The following is a 19,888-nucleotide window of genomic DNA, read 5'->3' as shown; positions in this document are numbered from 1 at the left end:
CCACTGGTCCTGTTAGCTAGGGATGGTGGGAATTGTAGTCCCAAACATCTGGAGGGCCGGAGTTTGCCTATGCCTGGTTTATTCCTTAGCCTTTTCTTCTCCCGAAGTTATCCCACAAGCAGTGTTAGAAACTGAGGTATGAAAGCTAGGAGCTAAATGGCACCTTAAACCTAGGTTATAGGTGCAACAACGGAATGCCTAGGCCAGGCATCCCCAAACTGCGGCCCTCCATATGTTTTGGCCTACAACTCCCATGATCCCCAGCTAACAGGACCAGTGGTCGGGGAAGATGGGAATTGTAGTCCAAAACATCTGGAGGGCCGAAGTTTGGGGATGCCTGGCCTAGGCACACTATTTAATAATACAAAGCTGAAAACTGCAGCTAAAATATTATGTTCATTTTTCACATGGTCTAGTCCTTTTCCTGCCCACCCCCCTAATATTCTTAAGGGGGTCTCTTCTCCAGTCTTCAGAGAGTAGCCAGAAGTGGGGAGACCGAAAAATGTCCTCCTTTCCTTCCACTCCACAGTTTTAATATGAAATCTTAGGCGCAGTACTGCGCCCAGAGCTCAGAAACTGCTTGCACTAATGAAATTCCCTTTCACAAGATGCGCCTAGAACAATGGGAGTTTCGAACACTGCCCACAAGGCAGTGGAAACTTAGGGTCAGAGTTTTCCTTTTAGATGGATTACCTTCCCAGGTTGATGCATTAGGTACAACAACAACAACAAGCCCTGAATGGGGCTGCAGACTAAATCTCGTTGGAAAGGTAGCAATTGACCATCATGTGGACATGGTGCTGTACTTCTTAGGTCGGAGATTGGATAGCTGTAACATTTGCTAGCTGATTACCAGGTGGATAAGCATGATTGCAATAGCAGCCTTCACCAACCTGGTACAGTGGTGCCTCGCAAGACGAATTTAATTCGTTCCGCGAGTCAATTCGTTTTGCAAAAAAATCGTCTTGCGGATCGCGGTTTCCCATAGGAATGCATCAAAAAAAATTTTTGCCCATAGGAACGCATTAATTAAATTTCGATGCATTCCTATGGGAAACCACAATTTGCAAGATGAATTTTTCGCAAAACGAATTCGTCTTGCGAGTCACCATCAATGCTGGCTGGAGGTGATGGGACTCGTAATCCAAAGCATCTGAAGAACACCAGGTTGAAGGCAGCTGGAATAGCGAATCTCCAAGTTTGCAGAAGTTGAGATCATAAGAGAAGCCTGATGGGTCAGGCCAAAGGTCCATCTAAGTGCAGCTCTCAGTTCTCACGGGGGCCAACTAAGATAATAGAATCATAGAGTTGGAAGAGACCACAAGGGCCACCCAGTCAAACCCCCTGCCAAGCATCCCTGGCTGTCAAGCCTCTGCTTAAAGACCTCCACCACACTTCTTGGCAGCAAATTCCACTGTCGAACAGCTCTTGCTGTCAGGAAGTTCTTCCTGATGTTTAGGTGGAATCTTCTTTCTTGTAGTTTGAATCCATTGCTCCGTGTCCGCTTCTCTGGAGCAGCAGAAAACAACCTTTCTCCCTCCTCTATATGGCATCCTTATATATATTTGAACATGGCTATCATATCTCCCCTTAACCTTCTCTTCTCCAGGCTAATCATACCCAGCTCCCTAAGCCGTTCCTCATAAGGCATCGTTTCCAGGCCTTTGACCATTTTGGTTGCCCATTTTGGTTGCATTTTGGTTGTAAGATGCATATGAGAACCCCAGAAGTTGCTGCCGGAAATAGGCAACAATAGGATGAAGACTCTTAATTAAACTGGCAGATCTGCACAGCTTAAAGGAAAGTGATGGTGTCATGTGGTCAAGAAGCAGACCCCCAAATGTCTATGGGTTCAAATCTCACTGAGCTCATTGCATGGCCGTAGGAAAGCTGCTCTTTCAGCATTAGCCTGCAATGAGGCAATGATCATACCAACCTCTTGTAAACATTTGTTATAAGGTTTGTGGAAATAAGGTATGAGCAGTAGTGCTTTGAACCAGGCCAATCCCAGCCCACTAACCATGTTCTGAGGGCTCAGTGAATCTCTTTTTTTACTGCTTAGACAGGAAAGGGGAGTTCAATTTCCAGGGTATTATAGATCATCCACAGCCAATAAGGACCATTCACATTATTTTGCCAGTGCCTGACAACCCCACCAAAACTCACAACACTGCAGCTGTATAGACTGTATTCTGTATTAGGATAATAATACCATTCATGATGTTGCCCATAGAAAATGCAGCCACTGCCTTATATTATTTTGATTGACGTATTTTATATATTGTACTTTTATTGTATATTTATTTTGGCAAATATGTATTAATGCTGTTCAACCCTTTGGGAACCTCTGGGCTAAAAAGAAGTAAGTCTATAAATAAACTATACTGTAATAGCTAATTCAGCTATTCCTGGAGGCAGGAATGATAGGGGCTTTGTTCTTTTTATTGATTTCGAGAGGAATCTCCAGTGAGGCCACTTATACTATAAAAGCATCGCTGAGTAAGAGGAAACCTTGGTGATCAGGGTTTCAATCCCCCGTCCTAACTTTGACATATGTTACAACTTCCCTATACAGAGGGAGCCAAAAAAAGAAAGAGAAGCTCTTCCCCTCACTTCTATTTTTAAAATAAACATTCAAGGTTGTAAGAAGCTAGTGGCTTCCCATCTGCAGCATTTCCTGAGTCAGCTAATCTCCCCCTGGCTCTTTCTACTTTCATCTTTGCTCCAGATGCTTTTCATTAAGCGGTTTTCTTTCCTTTTTGCACACTGCCAACAATGTGGGATGCCATGATGGATCCAACAGGCAGCCGGATATTTGGACATGCGATATGACTCGCTTCGCGCTTTATTATGCTTAGAAGGGCTGACGGACTCCAGCTGCGTTTGCCTTCAAAATGAAGCTGCTATGTCAGCTTCCGGGAGCCGATTGGTGTGGCTGAACTGCACAAATCTGTGGGTATGGGTGTACAGAAGATGACCTCAGCACATCATGGATTAAAACTTCAAGAAAGAAGATTCCACCTAAACATTAGGAAGAACTTCCTGACAGTAAGAACTGTTCGGCAGTGGAATTTGCTACCAAGGAGTGTGGTGTAGTCTCCTCCTTTGGAGGTCTTTAAGCAGAGGCTTGACAGGCATATGTCAAGAGTGCTTTGATGGTGTTTCCTGCTTGGCAGGGGGTTGGACTGGATGGCCCTTGTGGTCTCTTCCAACTCTATGATTCTATGGTGCATGGAAACATTCTATCTAGACACACACTCCATCAACAAGGTTGCTGCAGGTTATGCCAGCCCCTCCTTTATATTCCTTTCCCCAGCAGGCAAATACTTCTTTGTTCCAACAGGTCTTTGGCCACTAACTGGCTGTTCTGGCAGGATCTTCTAAGGGTGGGTGCTATACTTTTTCTCCCCTTATGATTTTAAATGGCTTGATTGATTCCGCCTTTCTCCCGAGTATAGGGCCCAAGGTGGCTCACAGCATAAATTAAAATGGACAGAGCCAAAGTATACACAATGGATATAAATTTGTAGTGTGTACTTTAGCTCTGTCCATTTTAATTTATGCTGCGAGCTGCGTTGGGTCTTACACTCGGGAGAAAAGCGGAATCAGTCAGTTATAAATGCCAGCCCCCCAGAAGTGCAGGCATGTCTTTCAAGCCTTGGATTCAAAAGTAAGGGGCAGAAGGCCCACTTGATATCCCATTCTGTGCCATACCTATTGTTTATTATTAACGTTATTATTAAAATCAATTTTTATTGGTTTCAAGAAAATGCAAAGATTTGGGATAAATCGTACAACGTAGCTTACAAATCTTAATCAGGCATTTTGTTTTTTAAAAAATGTGCAGTTCAAAAATAAGCAATAAACAAAGGAGTGGTCAGGATCGGAGTGGGGGAAAAGGGAATGTCCGGCGCATATTTAAACATTACTTAACAATAAACAGAAAATGGAAAGTCGTGTTTGGAGTTTACACATTGGTATAGAGGAGACAGCATATAGAGAGAGGGAGGATCATATGTATTTCATCAAACCAACCACAGACTTCTGAATGCTGGGTGCGGGTTCAAATGGTGCGAGTCATCCTTTACATACTCAGTACTGTAAAACCATACCATCTTACAAAGAATTGGTTTCTCTTTTTTTTCTGGTTCTCTTGCAACTCTTAATTCACAGGTAACTTTTTCCAACAGGGCTCTTCCCCACCCTTTGTCGTGCCGTGCTAAGAGGGTAGCCCCGGCTAAATCTTTCCAGTGCCTTACCTAATGTGGCTGGCCGGATGCTTTTGGGTGGCACTCGCTTTGGCGACGACTCAGGATGTGGGGCAACGGGCTGCACTGGGCGGGTCTGCTTGGCTGCCAGCTTCTTCAGACTCGCTTGCCTCTTGTCAAACATTTCTTGCACATCTTCCAGCTTTTGTAGAACTCTTTGGGCATTGCTCTGGTGGAAGAAGGCAGGTGCAGAGAATTGTTATGGGTTTGGCGGAGGGTGGGCGTGTCAATCCGGATGACACCCTGAACCCCTTCCAGGCCTGCTTTGAAACTGTAAGAGGAAACCAACCAAACCAGTTCCTTTGTTAAACTGATGGCTTTGGCTGGCCAGTTAAGTACTACCATTTACCACATGCACAGAGGCCCGCTCTGTTGCTATAGACACAAATGGATGAGCCTTTTCTCACCTCTTCTAGGAGGGAGAACAACATGCCAAGGGGAATTGGGCATGTGGGAGTTGTGTGTGAGAGATGGAGAGATAGCTATCCAGCTGCTCTTTGCTAGACTTGCAGTTCCCCTGGAAAGCAAGCGGGGAAGAAGGATCTGTTGAGGTGTTAAGACTGTGAACCCCTCCATCCTATGCTCAGGTTGCACATGTTTGTAAATAATCCTAAAGACTCCACAGTCTCCATTGACCTTCACTCCAAGGAAACCAAACCTGGATAAGCATTGGAACCCCTGCAGTCTCTTGCTGTTCCAACTTTCTTGCACCAGAGAGCTTTAACCCACTTTAATGCGGAAAACCTAAATTTCTGGAATGTGCTTGAATCCCTCTTGCAAAATACAGGCAGGCTGGAGGCAGCCTATGACTCTGAATGCCAGTTACTTATAATCACAAGGGGGGGAAGTGCTGTTGCCCTCACATCCTGCTTGCGGGCTTCCCAGAGGCATCTAGCTGGCCACTGTGGGAAACAGAATACTGGCCTAAGCAGGAAGGCCTTTGGTCTGATCTAGCAGCCAGGCTCTTCCAGTGCCCTTACCTTTATCTCAGGCGTCAGAATCGTATCAAACTGATTGTAGAACTCCTTTGCAGTCAACAGCTGGTGGTCCTTGGCGGTTTCCAGGAATCTCTCTATGTCACAAAGTGCCGTTTCAGCTCCCTCTTGTGACTGACACTTGTCTACGGCTTGGGAAGCTAAGAGATAGATCCCAGCTTCACACCACTGGCTTGCCTTGAAAGGAGGAAAAAGTGTGCTGTTAAGAACGTCTAATGTTAAGGAGGAGCCTTCAGTCTTTCTAGTCTGGGCAAAGAGCAGCCCAGTGAAAAAAGTAGAGAGGGCTCTTGTACCTTTAATAAGTACATACCTTCATTGCAACTATTAAATGTGCAGGGATACCCCACATGAGTAGCGGCACTTTTTTTGGAAGGGCAGGGAGGGAATCCAACACCAATGCTGGGTTGCAGATTCCACACGTTATTCCTCAGAAGGACCTACGTGTTGGGCCAACTCACTGGTTCCACACAATGGCTGCACACCATAAATTTAAAGCACCACTCCCCAAAGACTCATGGGAACTGTAGTTTACTCATCACAGAGCTACAATTCTCAGAACCCTTAACAAATTACAATTCCCTGGATTCTTTTTTTGGGGGGAAGGGAGTGCTTTAAATGTACAGTGTGTACACAACCAATGACTCTCGGTATAAAAAATTAAAACCAAGAGTATATGCAGGGCTTTTTCTACAGCTGGAACTCACCAGAACTCAGTTTCGGCCCCACTCAGATGGGCGCCATTCCCATTATAAGAGAACAAGTGAGTTCACGGTGAGTTCCGGCACCTCTTTTTCTAGAAAAAGAGCACTGAGAATAAGTATCCCATAATAATGGCAGAGAGGGGTGGATAGGCATGGAAACAAAATGCTTGGTGGGCCTGAGGCTTCATTGAGAAGTGCAATGGGTTTGCTAGGAGACGGGCACCAATCCTTTCCCCCATTCAAAGTACACCTGCACTTCATATTTCAAAAACTCCCAGTCAGAATGCTAAAGTACAGAGAAGCCTTCAAAAGGAAGCCACTGATTTCACAAAAAAATGGTTCTCTCCCAGGTAAGTTGCAAAACATGCTTGTTTCCCTTAGTGGGTTTGTGTTTCCTGTTTGTGTGGCTGCCTCTTTCATGCTGCCATATCATCGAATCATAGAGTTGGAAGAGACCACAAGGGCCATCCAGTCCAACCCCCTGCCAAGCAGGAAACACCATCAAAGCATTCTTGACATATGCCTGTCAAGCCTCTGCTTAAAGACCTCCAAAGAAGGAGACTCCACCACACTCCTTGGGAGCAAATTCCACTGCCGAACAACTCATCAGGTTTATTATATATGCCAATACAGGTAGGTAGCCGTGTTGGTCTGACGTAGTTGAAACAAAATAAAAAAAATTCCTTCCAGTAGCACCTTAGAGACCAACTAAGTTTGTCATTGGTATGAGCTTTCGTGTGCATGCACACTTCTTCGGATGCACACGGAAGCTCATACCAATGACAAACTTATATATGCCAATGTTATTTTAAGCACACATTCACCAGCAGCTCCCAAGCCTCAATTCCCATGTGGGTGTGCAAGACAAAAATTCCCTTGCAGTCAGTGCCAGGGAACCAGGCAGAGGGCCTTCTCGGTAGTGGCACCCACCCTGTGGAACGTCCTCCCATCAGATGTCAAAGAGATAAATAACTACCTGACATTCAGAAGACATCTGAAGGCAGTCCTGCATAGGGAAGCTTTTTTAATGTTTAATGTTTTACTGTGTTTTTATATATGTTGGAAGCTGCCCAGAGTGACTGGGGCAACCCAGTCAAATGTGCGGGGTACTATTATTATTATTATCCTCATCATCATCTATTGAGCTCAGCGCTGCGCAGTTTGCAGCTGGACTTCACGGGAAAGAGTGGAAAGTTTTTAGTTTACACAGAGGAAAATCTGTAAATAGATTATTGTGCTTTATTTTTCTGTTGGAAGCCGCCCAGAGTGGCTGGGGAAACCCAGCCAGATGGGCGGGGTATAAATAATAAATATATTATTATTATTATTATTATTATTATTATTATTATTATTATTATTATTAACCTCCAGACAGAGTTCCGACATAGAAAGTAACAAAGTCCTGGATAGGGCAAGTTTCTTGGAAATAATTGTGGCAGCAAGATTTGGGGGCTTGAGGCAACTGGTAGCTAACAGATGAAGAGGTTTTCTTTAAGCCATCCTTGTTAATCTGTTCATCTTCAATTAAATACTATCAAAAATCAACATTCCCTGCCCTTGTGCCCGCTAGTTCCACACTTCTTACCTTATCTAATTGTTTGTGCAATTCCAGCGACTTCCCTAAAATGTCGTATTTTTTCTTGGTCTCGTTGGCAAAATCATCGCAGATGCGCCTGAGTTCAACACACTTTGGTCTAATGGAGTCAATTGCATAATGGTTGTTTTGGATCAGCTGGTCTCCATGGAGCGCTAAGGACTGGGCTTTTTCCAATGGCTCCTGTGAAAAGAAAAATGTAACATGAGAAGCATTTTTAAAGGTTTCAGATATTATGAAATAAGGGTCAGGTGAAACGGACACAAAGGCAGTAGTCCAAGTGGGAGATAACCAGCGCATGTACCACTCTGGCGAGACAGTCTGCGGGCAGGGAGGGTATTATCCTAAGTACCAGATGGAGCTGGTGCCTTCATGGACAGCTGTGAGTCCAAAATGACTCCCAGGCTGCCCACCTGGTCCTTCAGGGGCACAGCTACCCCATTCAGGACCAGGGTGACCTCCACACCCACCCACCCCATCCCCCCAAAACAGTACTTCTCTCTTGTCAGGATTCAACCTCAATCTGTTAGCCACCATCCATCCTCCAACCGCCTCCAGGAGAGCAACTCTCAATGATAAGAACAGAAGAAGGGCCTGTTGGGGCAAGCTAGTGGCACATCTAGTCCTGCATCCTGTTCTCACAGTGACCAGCCAGATGCCTCCGGGAAACCCGCAAGCGGGACCCATGCACAAGAGCACTCTCATCGCTTCCTGTGGCTTCCTGTATACCTGAAGGAGCACCTCCACCCCCATCATTCAGCCCGGACACTGAGATCCAGCGCTGAGGGCCTTCTGGCGGTTCCCTTATTGCGAGAAGTAAGGTTACAGGAAACCAGACAGAGGGCCTTCTTGGTAGTGGCACCCGCCCTGTGGAACATCCTCCCATCAGATGTCAAGGAAATAAGCAGCTATCCTATTTTTTTAAAAAATCTGAAGGCAGCCCTGTTTAGGGAAAGTTTGAAATATTTAATGCTGTATTGTTTTAATACTCGATTGGGAGCCGCCCAGAATGGCTAGGGAGACTCAGCCAGATGGGCGGGGTACAAATAATTATAAATAATAATAATAATAATTATTATTATTCCAGCAGCTGATATTCAGAAGCATTGCCGCCTCCAAGCCATCATGGCTAGCAGCCATCAACAGTCCTCTCCTCCATGAATTATGAAGAAGTGGGGCACAGCAGGCCTCTATCCCCTGCTGGCATATGGGCTCTTGGCAGGTGCCCAACTTTTCCAGCTCTTGATGCTGGTCCTGCAACAAAGCACAGCTGCATTTCCTCGCCACCAGCCTTTGCTGCCCTGTCTCCTTCTCTCACACCTCCCCTCTGTAGTTTCTTTTTCGCTTGGGAAACTCTGCAGTGTGCCACGTACTTTTACAACGCTAAAGTAAACAAATAGTTTCCGATATCTGTGATATAGTCTTATAAGGTCTGTAGCTTGCTTTGCTTTTATAAGGTCTGTAAAACAAAATTAAAGCAGGCAAACCTGTCCTCTCTCTTCTAATTGCTTCCGCTCCTTTAGAATGTTCTCCACTCGGGAGACACTGTCTCCAATATCCGTGAACCCTGCCTGCACTTCCATCAGGTTGTCCAGGGCCAGTTTGACCTATAGAGGAATATTTGCAAAAACACAGATGGAACAAATTAACAAGCTTCCTGGCAGTTACCCGGTCATAATCAATAGCCATAGGAATAGGACACCTCTTCTGCTAATCATTTATTATGTATTTGCCTGTTCCTTCAATTTCCATACCGCAAATCGCACAAACCTATCTATGTGATGTATAAAATAAACATTTTAAAGCAATACAAAACATTTCTACCCTGCATTTTAGGGTGGATGTATATAGGATCATCATAGGGTATGTGCAATCATCATCTGAGACCCTTCTTTATGAGGTCTGGGGGTGGCAACACAGGAGGAGGGTCTTTTCTGTGGTGGCTCCCCATTTGTGGAATGCTTTCCCCAGGGAGGCTCACCTGGGCCTTCATTACATATCATTAGGTGATAGGCAAAAACATTCCTCAATAACCAGGCCTTTGGCTGATTAAACAATCTAAGGCCTTTTAAACTGGAGGGGAGGGTGTTACTGTTTTGATTGTCATTATGTTATGTATTTTTGTGTTTTTATACTGTAAATTGCACTGTGATCCTCGGATGAAAGGTGGTATATAAATTTAATAAATAAAAATAAAATATATACCCTTGGAAGGTGGCTTTTTGTACAATAACCATATAGTCTCACAGAGAACCATGTTATGGGCTCAATTAGCAAATACAAATTACAGAAAACAATTGTGATAAAACAGAATTCCAAATAATTAAAATAGCATCTGGGTATCCTAAAACAGCACCATTAAACATAACATCAAAATAATAACAGCTGTGGGTTAAACCACAGAGCCTAGGGCTTGCCAATCAGAAGGTTGGCGGTTCGAATCCCCACAACGGGGTGAGCTCCTGTTGCTCGGTCCCTGCTCTTGCCTACCTAGCTGTTCGAAAGCACGAAGTGCAAGTAGATAAATAGGTGCTGCTCCGGCGGGAAGGTAAATGGCATTTCCGTGCGCTGCTCTGGTTCGCCAGAAGCGGCTTAGTCATGCTAGCCACATGACCCGGAAGCTGTACGCCAGCTCCCTGGGCCAGTAAAGCGAGATGAGTGCCGCAACCCCAGAGTCATCCGCGACTGGACCTAATGGCCAGAGGTCCCTTTACCATTTTTAAGTATTTGAGAAAACAGAGCTCTACATTTATTTTTATTCATTTCACAAAATTTATATACTGCTTGATTGTAGAAAACCTCAAAGTGGTTTACAAATTTCACCAAATGCAGATTAAATCCAGGCTTGCTGCTGAGTAAGCACTTACACTGTTCTGATCCTGCTTCACAGCTGACTGCAGCAGAGATAAACCATCTGGGTCACTGCCTATGCATTATGCCTCTACAATGTAATGTGAATTGTTTTACATATGTTCCATGGGGTCATGGGTTCGAGCCCCACGTTGGGCAAAAGATTCCTGCATTGCAAGGGGTTGGACTAGATGACACTTGTGTGGTCCCTTCCAGCTCTATAACCCCATGATTCCATGTGTCTTTGTCTGTGAATTTCATACAGGCACATATAAACTGGAACCAGGACTCGCCACACAACAATATGCTAAACCTGACTGGTGAACCCACTGCTTGGCCAACAGCAAATGTTTAGGAAAATTTCCTTTTAGCTCAAGGGACTCTAAATACACCTTCCTTTCCAAACAGCTGTCCAAAGTCAGTTATGAACATTATGTATGGCACTTGTAAGGAGCCTGCATTTTTACACCTTCTTGTGGTAATAATGCTTATCACCTTCAACAGATATTTCACTAGGAGGGGGGAATGGGGGGGAGCCATTCTAAAAATTGTGTGGGATAAATCAAAAATACCTCTCTGAAATCCTGCTCAAAGTGTCGGAGCTGCAAACACTGTTCAAGCTTTAGGTGGTGTTTGGACCAGAACTGATCAAAGGCTCTCTCCGTTTCATCCAGCTGAGCTAGCAACCTGTTGAGGCAATTAGAGAATGGGATTTGATTTGGGTAGGCAAATGCTTCCCTTGAATTCAGAGCAATGAGATCAAGTAGAGCCAGACTAGTGAGCAGCAATAGCTCAGAGGTAAGGCATCTGCTTCGCCTGCAGAAGTTTCCAGGTTCAATCTTCAGCAATATCCAAGTTTAGAACCGTGGTCTGAAACCGTGGAGAGACACTGTCAGGCAGTGTGGACATTACAGAACTAGAGGGCCAGCTACAAACTGCATGCCTTTCTCTTGCTGGTTTCCCACAGGCTTCTGGTTGGCCACCATGAGGATAGGATGCTAGACTAGGTAGGACTGAAGACAAATTCACTCTTTCTCAAGGAGACCATCTTGGCTGCAAAATTCTGGAAGACCTGCTCCCTGCCTTGCAGGCCTTTCCCCACCTGGCCTGGGAGGGTGAGGCCCTAACTGACTCCAGCTACAAAAGCTGAGGTTACTGAAGATGCCAGAGACCATCTTGGTTGTGAGTCCTTGAATGCTTGCTCCCTGCTTTGCAGGCCTTTTTCACCTGGCTTGGGAAGCCAGAGCCCGGACTGACTCCAGCTACAAAAGCTGAGGCTGCTGAACAGACTCTTGGGCTGGGGGGGTTGTTTAGGAGGGGGTTGTTGCTGTTATTGATATTAATTGTTTGTACCTTTATTTTATCACCTTATGATTTATGTGGAAAGGGTTCAGTTTGGTTGTGTACGTTTTGATGCGTTTATTGTTTATGACTACTTCCGTTATGTTTGTAATTTTCAGTATGGTTGCAAGCCGCCTTGAGCACGGTTTCAACTTTGGAAAGGCAGCATGCAAATTAAATGACTGATCCATTTGGTTAATCAGAAAGCTGGTTAAAAGCTGAGCTCTTCTCCGACCTTTCCACGGTGGCCACGTTTTCAAGCTCGTCTGGGCTCAGTTTGCTGGTGGCACTTCGTGTGACAGGCTCTCTGATGCAAGTCAGCAGCGTGGCCCCTTGTTTCACTGCGAGTTTCAGCTCATCCTGTTGAGAGAGGCAGGGGAGAGAAGAAATGCCCTCATTTCATCAGAATATCCCATAATATCGCCAGGAGCTGCTGGGGCTAGACCTAAGGGGCTACCAGATCTGTACACTGCTGCCCTTTCTAATGAGCCATTGAGGACACAGGTCAAAATGTTCCTTAGGTGGTGTTATTAAGATGCACCCATCCACCCAAACCATCTCTCTGGCATCAGTTGGGTCCCCTGTGCTGTGCCATAGTCCAGCCACATCAAGGGGGCCATGTGAGATGCCTGAGGCAGGCAAATCTACCATCTCACATGGGTGTGTGTTTTGAGTAAACTTGCAAGAGCATTTAAGTCAATGAATAATATGCATTTTAGGCCACAATCCAACTCTTGCCCTGCCCTGCCAGCAGGACTTTATGTAGTGCCGGGTGATGGGAGTTGTAGCTGGAGGGCACCAGGTTGGCAAACAATGGTGTAGCATCATGCAAGAACTGTACATCCATTTTTAGATCGAAGTGTTGGCGCTGACTAATTGCATTATTTTTAACAATGCTAAAAACAGCAACAGTGAGTGGGTGCAATAATTATCCGGAAACACTTTAAGAAGCTTTTGTGAGGCCATCCAAGAAAGCAAAAGATTACTGGAGAACTGAATGCTGAATTACATACTACATACAAAAGGTCCCAGGTTCAATATGGGAGGAGTGTTTTAATTGTAATTGCTTTTAGAATGTTTTACTTCTTTTAGAATGATTTTTTTTGCTTGTTTTTGTTTTTAAATTGTGCATCAGTTTGGCCCCCTTGGCTTCCTGGGGAGGAAGCAAGGGATAGAAATTCAATAAATAAAAACTTGAATATTTGGAAATGTGCTGTTTTGAGAGGAATTTTATTTTGTGGGGAAATGCTTTATTTAAATATGAATTTCCATGTGTGTGTTTTTAAATTTGCAGATTAATGTGGTGATGAGACAGAACAGACTTAGGAATGAACACACACAAAAGTGATGCAGCTGATTCACCCATTTCTATTTCCAGCCTTTGGACCTGACCTCCATCCCAGAAATCAAAGGATGAACTGGAGGGGTGTGCAGAAATGGCAGGCCTGATGCACTGAATGCAGCCTTTCTCCCGGCATTGGAACTCTGCGCATGCTCACCTTCAGCTTGTTGTGCTGCTCTGTGTGCGAAGACAGGAGCTCCTCCGTACATTGCACATCGTTGGGAAGTTCCGTCTCTGCCAAGTCCGTTCCAAAAGTCTGCAACATCTGCGCTATTGTTTTCACGGTCATGGCGAAATTCTCAATGGCCTGGAAGGATTTTGCAGGTGGAAAGACTTTTGAAAATCCACAGGCCCAAGCCTGGAATACAGACTCGCAAAGGGACTAATCACACCCCCTACTCTAACCTGCTTTTGCCTCTGGCCAAATTGACCACTGGCCTGTGGCCCCCAGAAGGGATGCAATCCTCAGGCTGAAAAGTTCCGTCACCATTGATTTAGAATGCTGCTTATTTACGCCTTTCCGATCTCTTCAAACCTCCAAAGACCAAAGCAGGCACAATAATAGATGGCTGGGATTGTTGCTTATACGCTTGTCCTGTTTGAGTACAAAGTGAGGGGCAGCAGGGTCTAATTCTGACATCAAAAGGGATGTGTGGGTGTGGGGAGCCCAATCTTCCCTTGCCTCTTTGCACTCTGTCACTTCAGATTCCTTGAAAGTTGGTATCCATCTTTCTCCAGAGAATGTGTCTGGAGTTGAAGTCAAACTGCTGGAGAATCACTGCTGCGTCCCACATTGTTTTTGCTGCATTAGCAGCACCAAAGTGACTTCCCTGGGGCGCGAGGCTGGGCAGTGTGTCTTTGGTTGCCCAGAAAGCAATACCCCACCCTGCCTCTCTGATGTGGCTCAAAGGAAAGGAAAGCAATACGTTTGGCACCAGCTTGGCTGCAGGAGTTGCCAAAAGGAGGCGTACAAGATCCTATCTGACCATCTTGGAGATTCCTTAAATGAATTAACTCCTGTGCCAGAAGTGAGACAGTGTTGGAGAAAACTGCAGGAAAATAAGGTGGGAGAGGTTTAGTTCCCCTCATCCATGCACCCTTTTCGTGTTAAAATTAGACCCCAGTATCCCCTGCCGGTGGCGCTGTGGGTTAAACCACAGAGCCTGGGGCTTGCTGATCAGAAGGTTGGAGGTTCGAATCCCTGTGACGGGGTGAGCTCCCGTTGCTCGGTCCCAGCTCCTGCCAACCTAGCAGTTTGAAAGCACGTCAAAGTGCAAGTAGATAAATAGGTATCGCTCCAAGCGGGAAGGTAAATGGTGTTTCCATGTGCTGCTCTGGTTTGCCAGAAGCAGCTTTGTCGTGCTGGCCACATGACCTGGAAGCTGTACGCCGGCTCCCTTGGCCAATAACGCGAGATGAGCGCTGCAACCCCAGAGTCTGTCACAACTGGACCTAATGGTCAGGGGTCCCTTTACCTATCTCCTGCCTTAAAGGTGAATGCAGCACATAGCAAACCAAGGGAACTGCTCCTATCACGCCTAATTTAGCCCTGAAATTTATTTTGTGCACACTGCAAGGTTGATCAGGGTAAAGACAGAATAAAAAGGGTACTTTCAGAAGAATATGAAAACAAACATGATTACTTAAATAAAGTGCTCAGGTGTTATTTTTAGAGGTCACGAGTCTTTGATCAAATTCAGCTGCCATGACAAAGGATAGAACAAAATATTCTATCAGGGATATATGCATCTTGACATCTCCTTTTCTCTTGATGCAATGGGAAGGTTGCCCTAGAATGGCATATTGCCTTGATACCCTACTGGTGTCAGGTGACAAATAAATAAAGAATCACCATGCTACATTTAACTGAATACGTACAAAAACTGAGGCTGCTGAACAGACCGTTGGACTGGGGTATTGTTTGCTTGTTGCTGTTTCTTGTATCTTTATTTTTGTCTTTATTTTTAGTTCTTATCATGATTTAATGTGGGAATCATTGACTTGATTGTCCACTTTCTGATCTGTTTTATTGATTGTTTATGACAACTTTTTGTTATGTTTGTAATTACGTAATTTTCTCATCTTGTAAGCCACCTTGAGCATTGTTTTAACTGTGGTAAGGTGGCATACAAATAAAATGATGATGTATGTATGTATATCTTGCATAAATGTAATAAAGTTGCATTTAAAGAGCTAACTTCATTTCCCATTGTAGGATATTTTTGATGAAATGTGACATTTAAGAGATATCAAACAGTTTTAAATATCTTCCAAACAAATTTAAAGTGTATGGAAATTGTATTTTTGGTATAAGCATAGTATTTTTTAACAACAACATAATAATCATCATCTGCAGACGACTTTTTGAAAATGCTGGCTATGGCCCCAATTAAAGAGACATGTTTCTTAGAGAAGGAAAGCAAAAACTGGATTTTATTTTATTTTAGACAAATTGTCTGACTTTTGTCAGCCCAATAAAGATGACCCAAGTTTGTTACTATTTGTTTCCTAACCTGCTACAACTCACTTACCACTTTCTTCAATAAAAATGAGGAGTGTGGGGAATGAGGAATGTTAAGAAACAGTCCTTAACATTTACAAAACTAAACGGCCTCGGTCCAGTATACCTGAAGGAGCGTCTCTCTCCCCCCCCCCATTGTTCTGCCTGAACACTGAGGTCCAGCGCCGAGGGCCTTCTGGCGGTTCCCTCACTGCGAGAAGCAAAGCTACAGGGAACCAGGCAGAGGGCCTTCTCGGTAGTGGAATGCCCTTCCATCAGATGTCAAAGAGAAAAACAACTATGGTACCAGACTTTTAGAAGACATCTGAAGGCAGCCCTGTTTAGTGAAGTTTTTAATGTTTAACAGACCATTGTATTTTAATATTTTGTTGGAAGCCGCCCAGAGTGGCTGGAGAAATCCAGCCAGATGGGCAGGGTATAAATAACATATTATTATTATTATTATTATTATTATTATTATTATTATTATTATTATTATTTACATTTGTAGACATCAGAGATGGAGGAACCAAACAGGTGTAACTTACAGTCCGATGATGTATCCACTGACTGTGTCCATATTCCAAGGTTCCCCCTAGCTCCCGGGTAAGCTGACTTTTGTCGATGTAACCATGTAGGTCGGAAACCGAATTTAACATGATGATCTGCACCAACGAAACAAAGACCATTAGCAGCACCGTGCATTAACCCCAGTTTTGTGGCATCCCTTTATTTTCTGTCAATTTAGCATTATGTTATAAAACTTAGTGGGCAGATCTTAGAAGCTCTGATACACATGTGAAGCTCCTCAATTCAATTGATGGAGCTCAGTGTATACATCTGAATTTACATTGTGAGTCTGGATATGGGTTAGCAGCTGCCTGGGTGGTTTTCTATTTACCACACGCCTGACACCCTGCATGTCATATTGCTCATCCTCTTCATTTTTCCTCCTCCACCTTTACTCCTACTTCTTCTTTTGCTATCTAACCATGCCTTGCAACAATGGCCCAATCTGGCAAACATTAAAATATTGGGACGAGAATCAAAACTGAGCAAGTATCGGATTTGTGTCGCATTGTTTGCATAATTTAGCTGGGGGGAGAGGAAAAACTTTGTATTTATCACATTTGTTTCTCACCCCTGTTCTAAGTTACTCAGAGAGGCCCTCCATGAAGGATACTTCACTTTGCCATCACAACAAACCTGTGAGTTGGTTAGGTCGAAAAATAGGAGGGAAAACTAGAGATGAAAGAGGAGATAACAGTACTTCCTACAATCCAAAATTATACTGCCTCATTCTGTCACCTCATTCTGCACCTGGGCTCTTTGCAGCCCTCTCCTCAGTGCAGCTGAGGAACAAACAACCAAACCCTTTGCTTTGTGATCAAAGCAAAACCGTCGCAGGAGCCTGTCTCTGCTCCCTGGATGATGTCGCTCTCAAAGCTGCAACTTCCAGGGGGAAGAGGAGGAGAGAAAGGAAGCCTGCTGACAGTTAAGAAAGAGAAGATGCAGAACAGAGCAAGGAAGAGAAGTGCTTACCGGTACCTTCATTTTAAAGTCATCGCGATACAGTTTGATGCCAATGTCAGCGATTGCCCTTTGGATGAAACGGGACGGCCGCAGGACGAAGACCAACTGCAGGTTCCCGGGAAATGCGCCCTGGAAGAGGCATGGAAATGTGAGGTGGTGAAGATGATAGAAACTGCCGAGGAGGAGGACATGAATTGGGGACAAGATCCTTATGAAGCCATTGTGCTATGGAAGATCTGTGAGCCCTCTGGGGAATCTCTTTGCAGAATCCCCTTTGGAAACCCAGGCAAAATCACAACCCCATATGAAATTATTTTATTAATTGAATTCTGGGAGGAGGAGCCCTAGCATTATGCAGCTCTCAGCATAATCAACCCCCAGGCCGACTCTGGCTCTCCAGACCACCCCTCGAGGAATTGCTCCCTATACTGCTGTGTGTGTGTGAAAGAGGCAAAAAGATGGAGTAGCACAGGGAGGAAAAGAGCCATGCTGTAAGCTCGGTGGTAGAGCATCTGCTTTGCATGAATAAGGTTCCAGGTTCAATTCTCCGTGGCATCTCCAGGTAGGAAAGCAGTGGTGTAGCATGGTTTGCTGGCGCCTGGGGCATGCATGCGTGGTGAACAGAGCCTGCCGCGCTAGCCCAGCCCTTGCCACCGATGCTGCTGGAGTGGCGCCATCCCTGAGCTGCCTTGCATGGCTGATCCCAGCCTTGCAAAGCAGCACAGGGCTGGCAGGGTGGCGTAAGCAGTGCACCCCATGCACCAAGGGCCAGTAGCCTCCCCTGCATGCTATGCTCCTGTAGGAAAGACTCTGTGCCTGAAACCTAGGAGAGCCAGTGCCACTTAGTGTGTAGACAATACTAAACTAGAAGTACCAATGGTACTTCCGATTTTTGTTCTGGCTCCACCCACCGCTGGCCCCCATAGGAAAAATTAAACTTCCCCACTCCCAATTTAATTATTGATTTATATATGTCTTAATTACAGCATTGTTTCATGTACTAATTAATTTAAATATTCATATCTCACTTTTTTGCCCTGTCTTTAATTATGTATACAAATATATTTATATGCTGCTATTCATAAAAAGAATCAGAGCGGTTTATATCAATAGTACACAGAACCATAAGCATTATGCATACATAGGACCATCTTTCTATATGGCGCTCGATGCACATTTTTAGCTGAATTTTAAGAGGGCTCTTGCCTGTCCACCCACTACATTTGTACCAAATCAGACGTCCAGAAAAGGACAGTTTGTATCAGATTTTAAAATCCAGAAAAGCACCCAGAAAAGCTATCGAAGCAGATTTGGCAATGGTGAGACCAAAGATATAAGGTGCTAGAGGACCACAATGACTTTCTACCCCATATCCCATCCTTCTGTCAGTGATCTAAGGCTGCTTCCACACTCCCTGGGCATTTCCTTTAGAGTAGACACATTTGGCTCCCCCATTTTTTTTAATAGGACATCCCCCTCTCATGTTTCCTCTGTTCAGCTTCCACTTTATTAGCTTTTCTGTAGCTCAGATGGAACCCCATGGAATGGAATTGCCGCACCATTTCCCTAGGTATAGATGGCCACCAGACTGCTATTCTGGCTGGCTAGATGGTTCCAGCCACTTTCCAGATTGTGTTATAGCTCTCAAGGACTGCCATCATCTGAAGTCCTTCTCTGTGCACCCCCTCCATGGGAGGCCTGGAGGATGGAAACAGAAGAATGGACCTTTTCAGTGGTGGCCCCTCATTTGTGGAATTCCTTTCCCAGGGAGGCTCACCTGGCACCCTCTAGTTTTACGCACCAGGAAAAAGCTTTCCTTTTTATCTGCTCTTTTGGTCCTTAGTTTGAAGGACCACAAAAAGCATTTGTGGCCTCTTTTGGTGGTGTGGGATCTGCTAGAGCCCTGTTTTATTTGCATAGGTGTGCTTGCTTGTTTTTTACATTTTTATTTATTGCGTTTATTGTGATCGGCTTTAGTAGTTCTACTGTGTTATGTAAGTCAACCTGAGTGACATGTATGAGTAAAACAATTAAGAAATTTGAATGGCGGCAAATATAAATAATAGTAATAATAGTCTAATATAGGGCGGTCACCATACTGTATTGGCTCACCCTGCTTTAGAAGACCATCTAAAAAGTACTTCTGTAGCTTCATCATATTCTGTCTAAAACGTTTCCCTACGAGTGGCAGGTACAGTTGCCAACTGTATTGCTGCCTATGCTCTTGTAACATTAATGCTCGAAGTCTGGTTTGCGCATGCAGCAGAATGCAATGGAAAATGAGGCAGTTAGAGTCCCACGGATAATGCAACATGGGAGGCCAACATTATGCCTACCCATGGCACTCTTTGCTTTTACTTTAACAAAGCTGTAGCAAGCTCCAAATTTTCATTCGGCCAGAACCTAAGGCAGGGTGTGCCCCTGCCCCCAAAGGACATATACAGGATAGTTCAGTTGGTTAGAGCTTGGTTACTGCTTGATGCTGATAACGCCAAGGCTGCAGGTTCAATCCCCCTAAGTGACGGCTGCATATTCCCCAGGGTCCCTTTTCTGTGATTCTATGACGTTCTCCCTATTGAAATTGCCCTTCCCAATCTGCTTTTCCCATCTGCGATTCTCGATTACAAAAATGACGTGAGGAGGGGCAAGAACTCCGTATGCCTCCTCCGTCACGCCTCATTTATTACTACTTTTGTTACGCTGCCGTTGGGTATTTCTTCCATGTTGTGAGCCACCTTGAGCATGGTTTGAACTGCTGAAAGGC

General features: G+C 44.7%; 1 protein-coding gene across 4 annotated transcripts in view; it reads right to left on the bottom strand.

Annotated features, from left to right (window-relative positions):
- MCF2L2 (MCF.2 cell line derived transforming sequence-like 2) overlaps window positions 1-19,888 on the bottom strand; it is a 198,808-nt gene that overhangs the window by 126,604 nt on the left and 52,316 nt on the right. For 3 of the 4 annotated variants that reach the window (XM_060274348.1, XM_060274350.1, XM_060274351.1), the window contains exons 5-13: window positions 17,134-17,253; window positions 16,140-16,256; window positions 13,249-13,398; window positions 11,985-12,109; window positions 10,981-11,095; window positions 9,046-9,165; window positions 7,550-7,741; window positions 5,249-5,440; window positions 4,260-4,437 (exon numbers count right to left, since the gene is read on the bottom strand). In XM_060274348.1, coding sequence (XP_060130331.1) covers window positions 4,260-4,437; window positions 5,249-5,440; window positions 7,550-7,741; window positions 9,046-9,165; window positions 10,981-11,095; window positions 11,985-12,109; window positions 13,249-13,398; window positions 16,140-16,256; window positions 17,134-17,253 — 1,309 coding nt within the window. The remainder of the gene's footprint in view (window positions 1-4,259; window positions 4,438-5,248; window positions 5,441-7,549; window positions 7,742-9,045; window positions 9,166-10,980; window positions 11,096-11,984; window positions 12,110-13,248; window positions 13,399-16,139; window positions 16,257-17,133; window positions 17,254-19,888) is intronic. The other variant, XM_060274349.1, reaches the window with a different exon arrangement.

This window comes from Zootoca vivipara, chromosome 5, assembly GCF_963506605.1.
Source record: "Zootoca vivipara chromosome 5, rZooViv1.1, whole genome shotgun sequence".
Taxonomy (NCBI): Eukaryota; Metazoa; Chordata; class Lepidosauria; order Squamata; family Lacertidae; genus Zootoca; species Zootoca vivipara.
The sequence above is the reverse complement of the archived record's forward strand: the minus strand, read 5'-3'. Positions and strand labels throughout refer to the sequence as shown.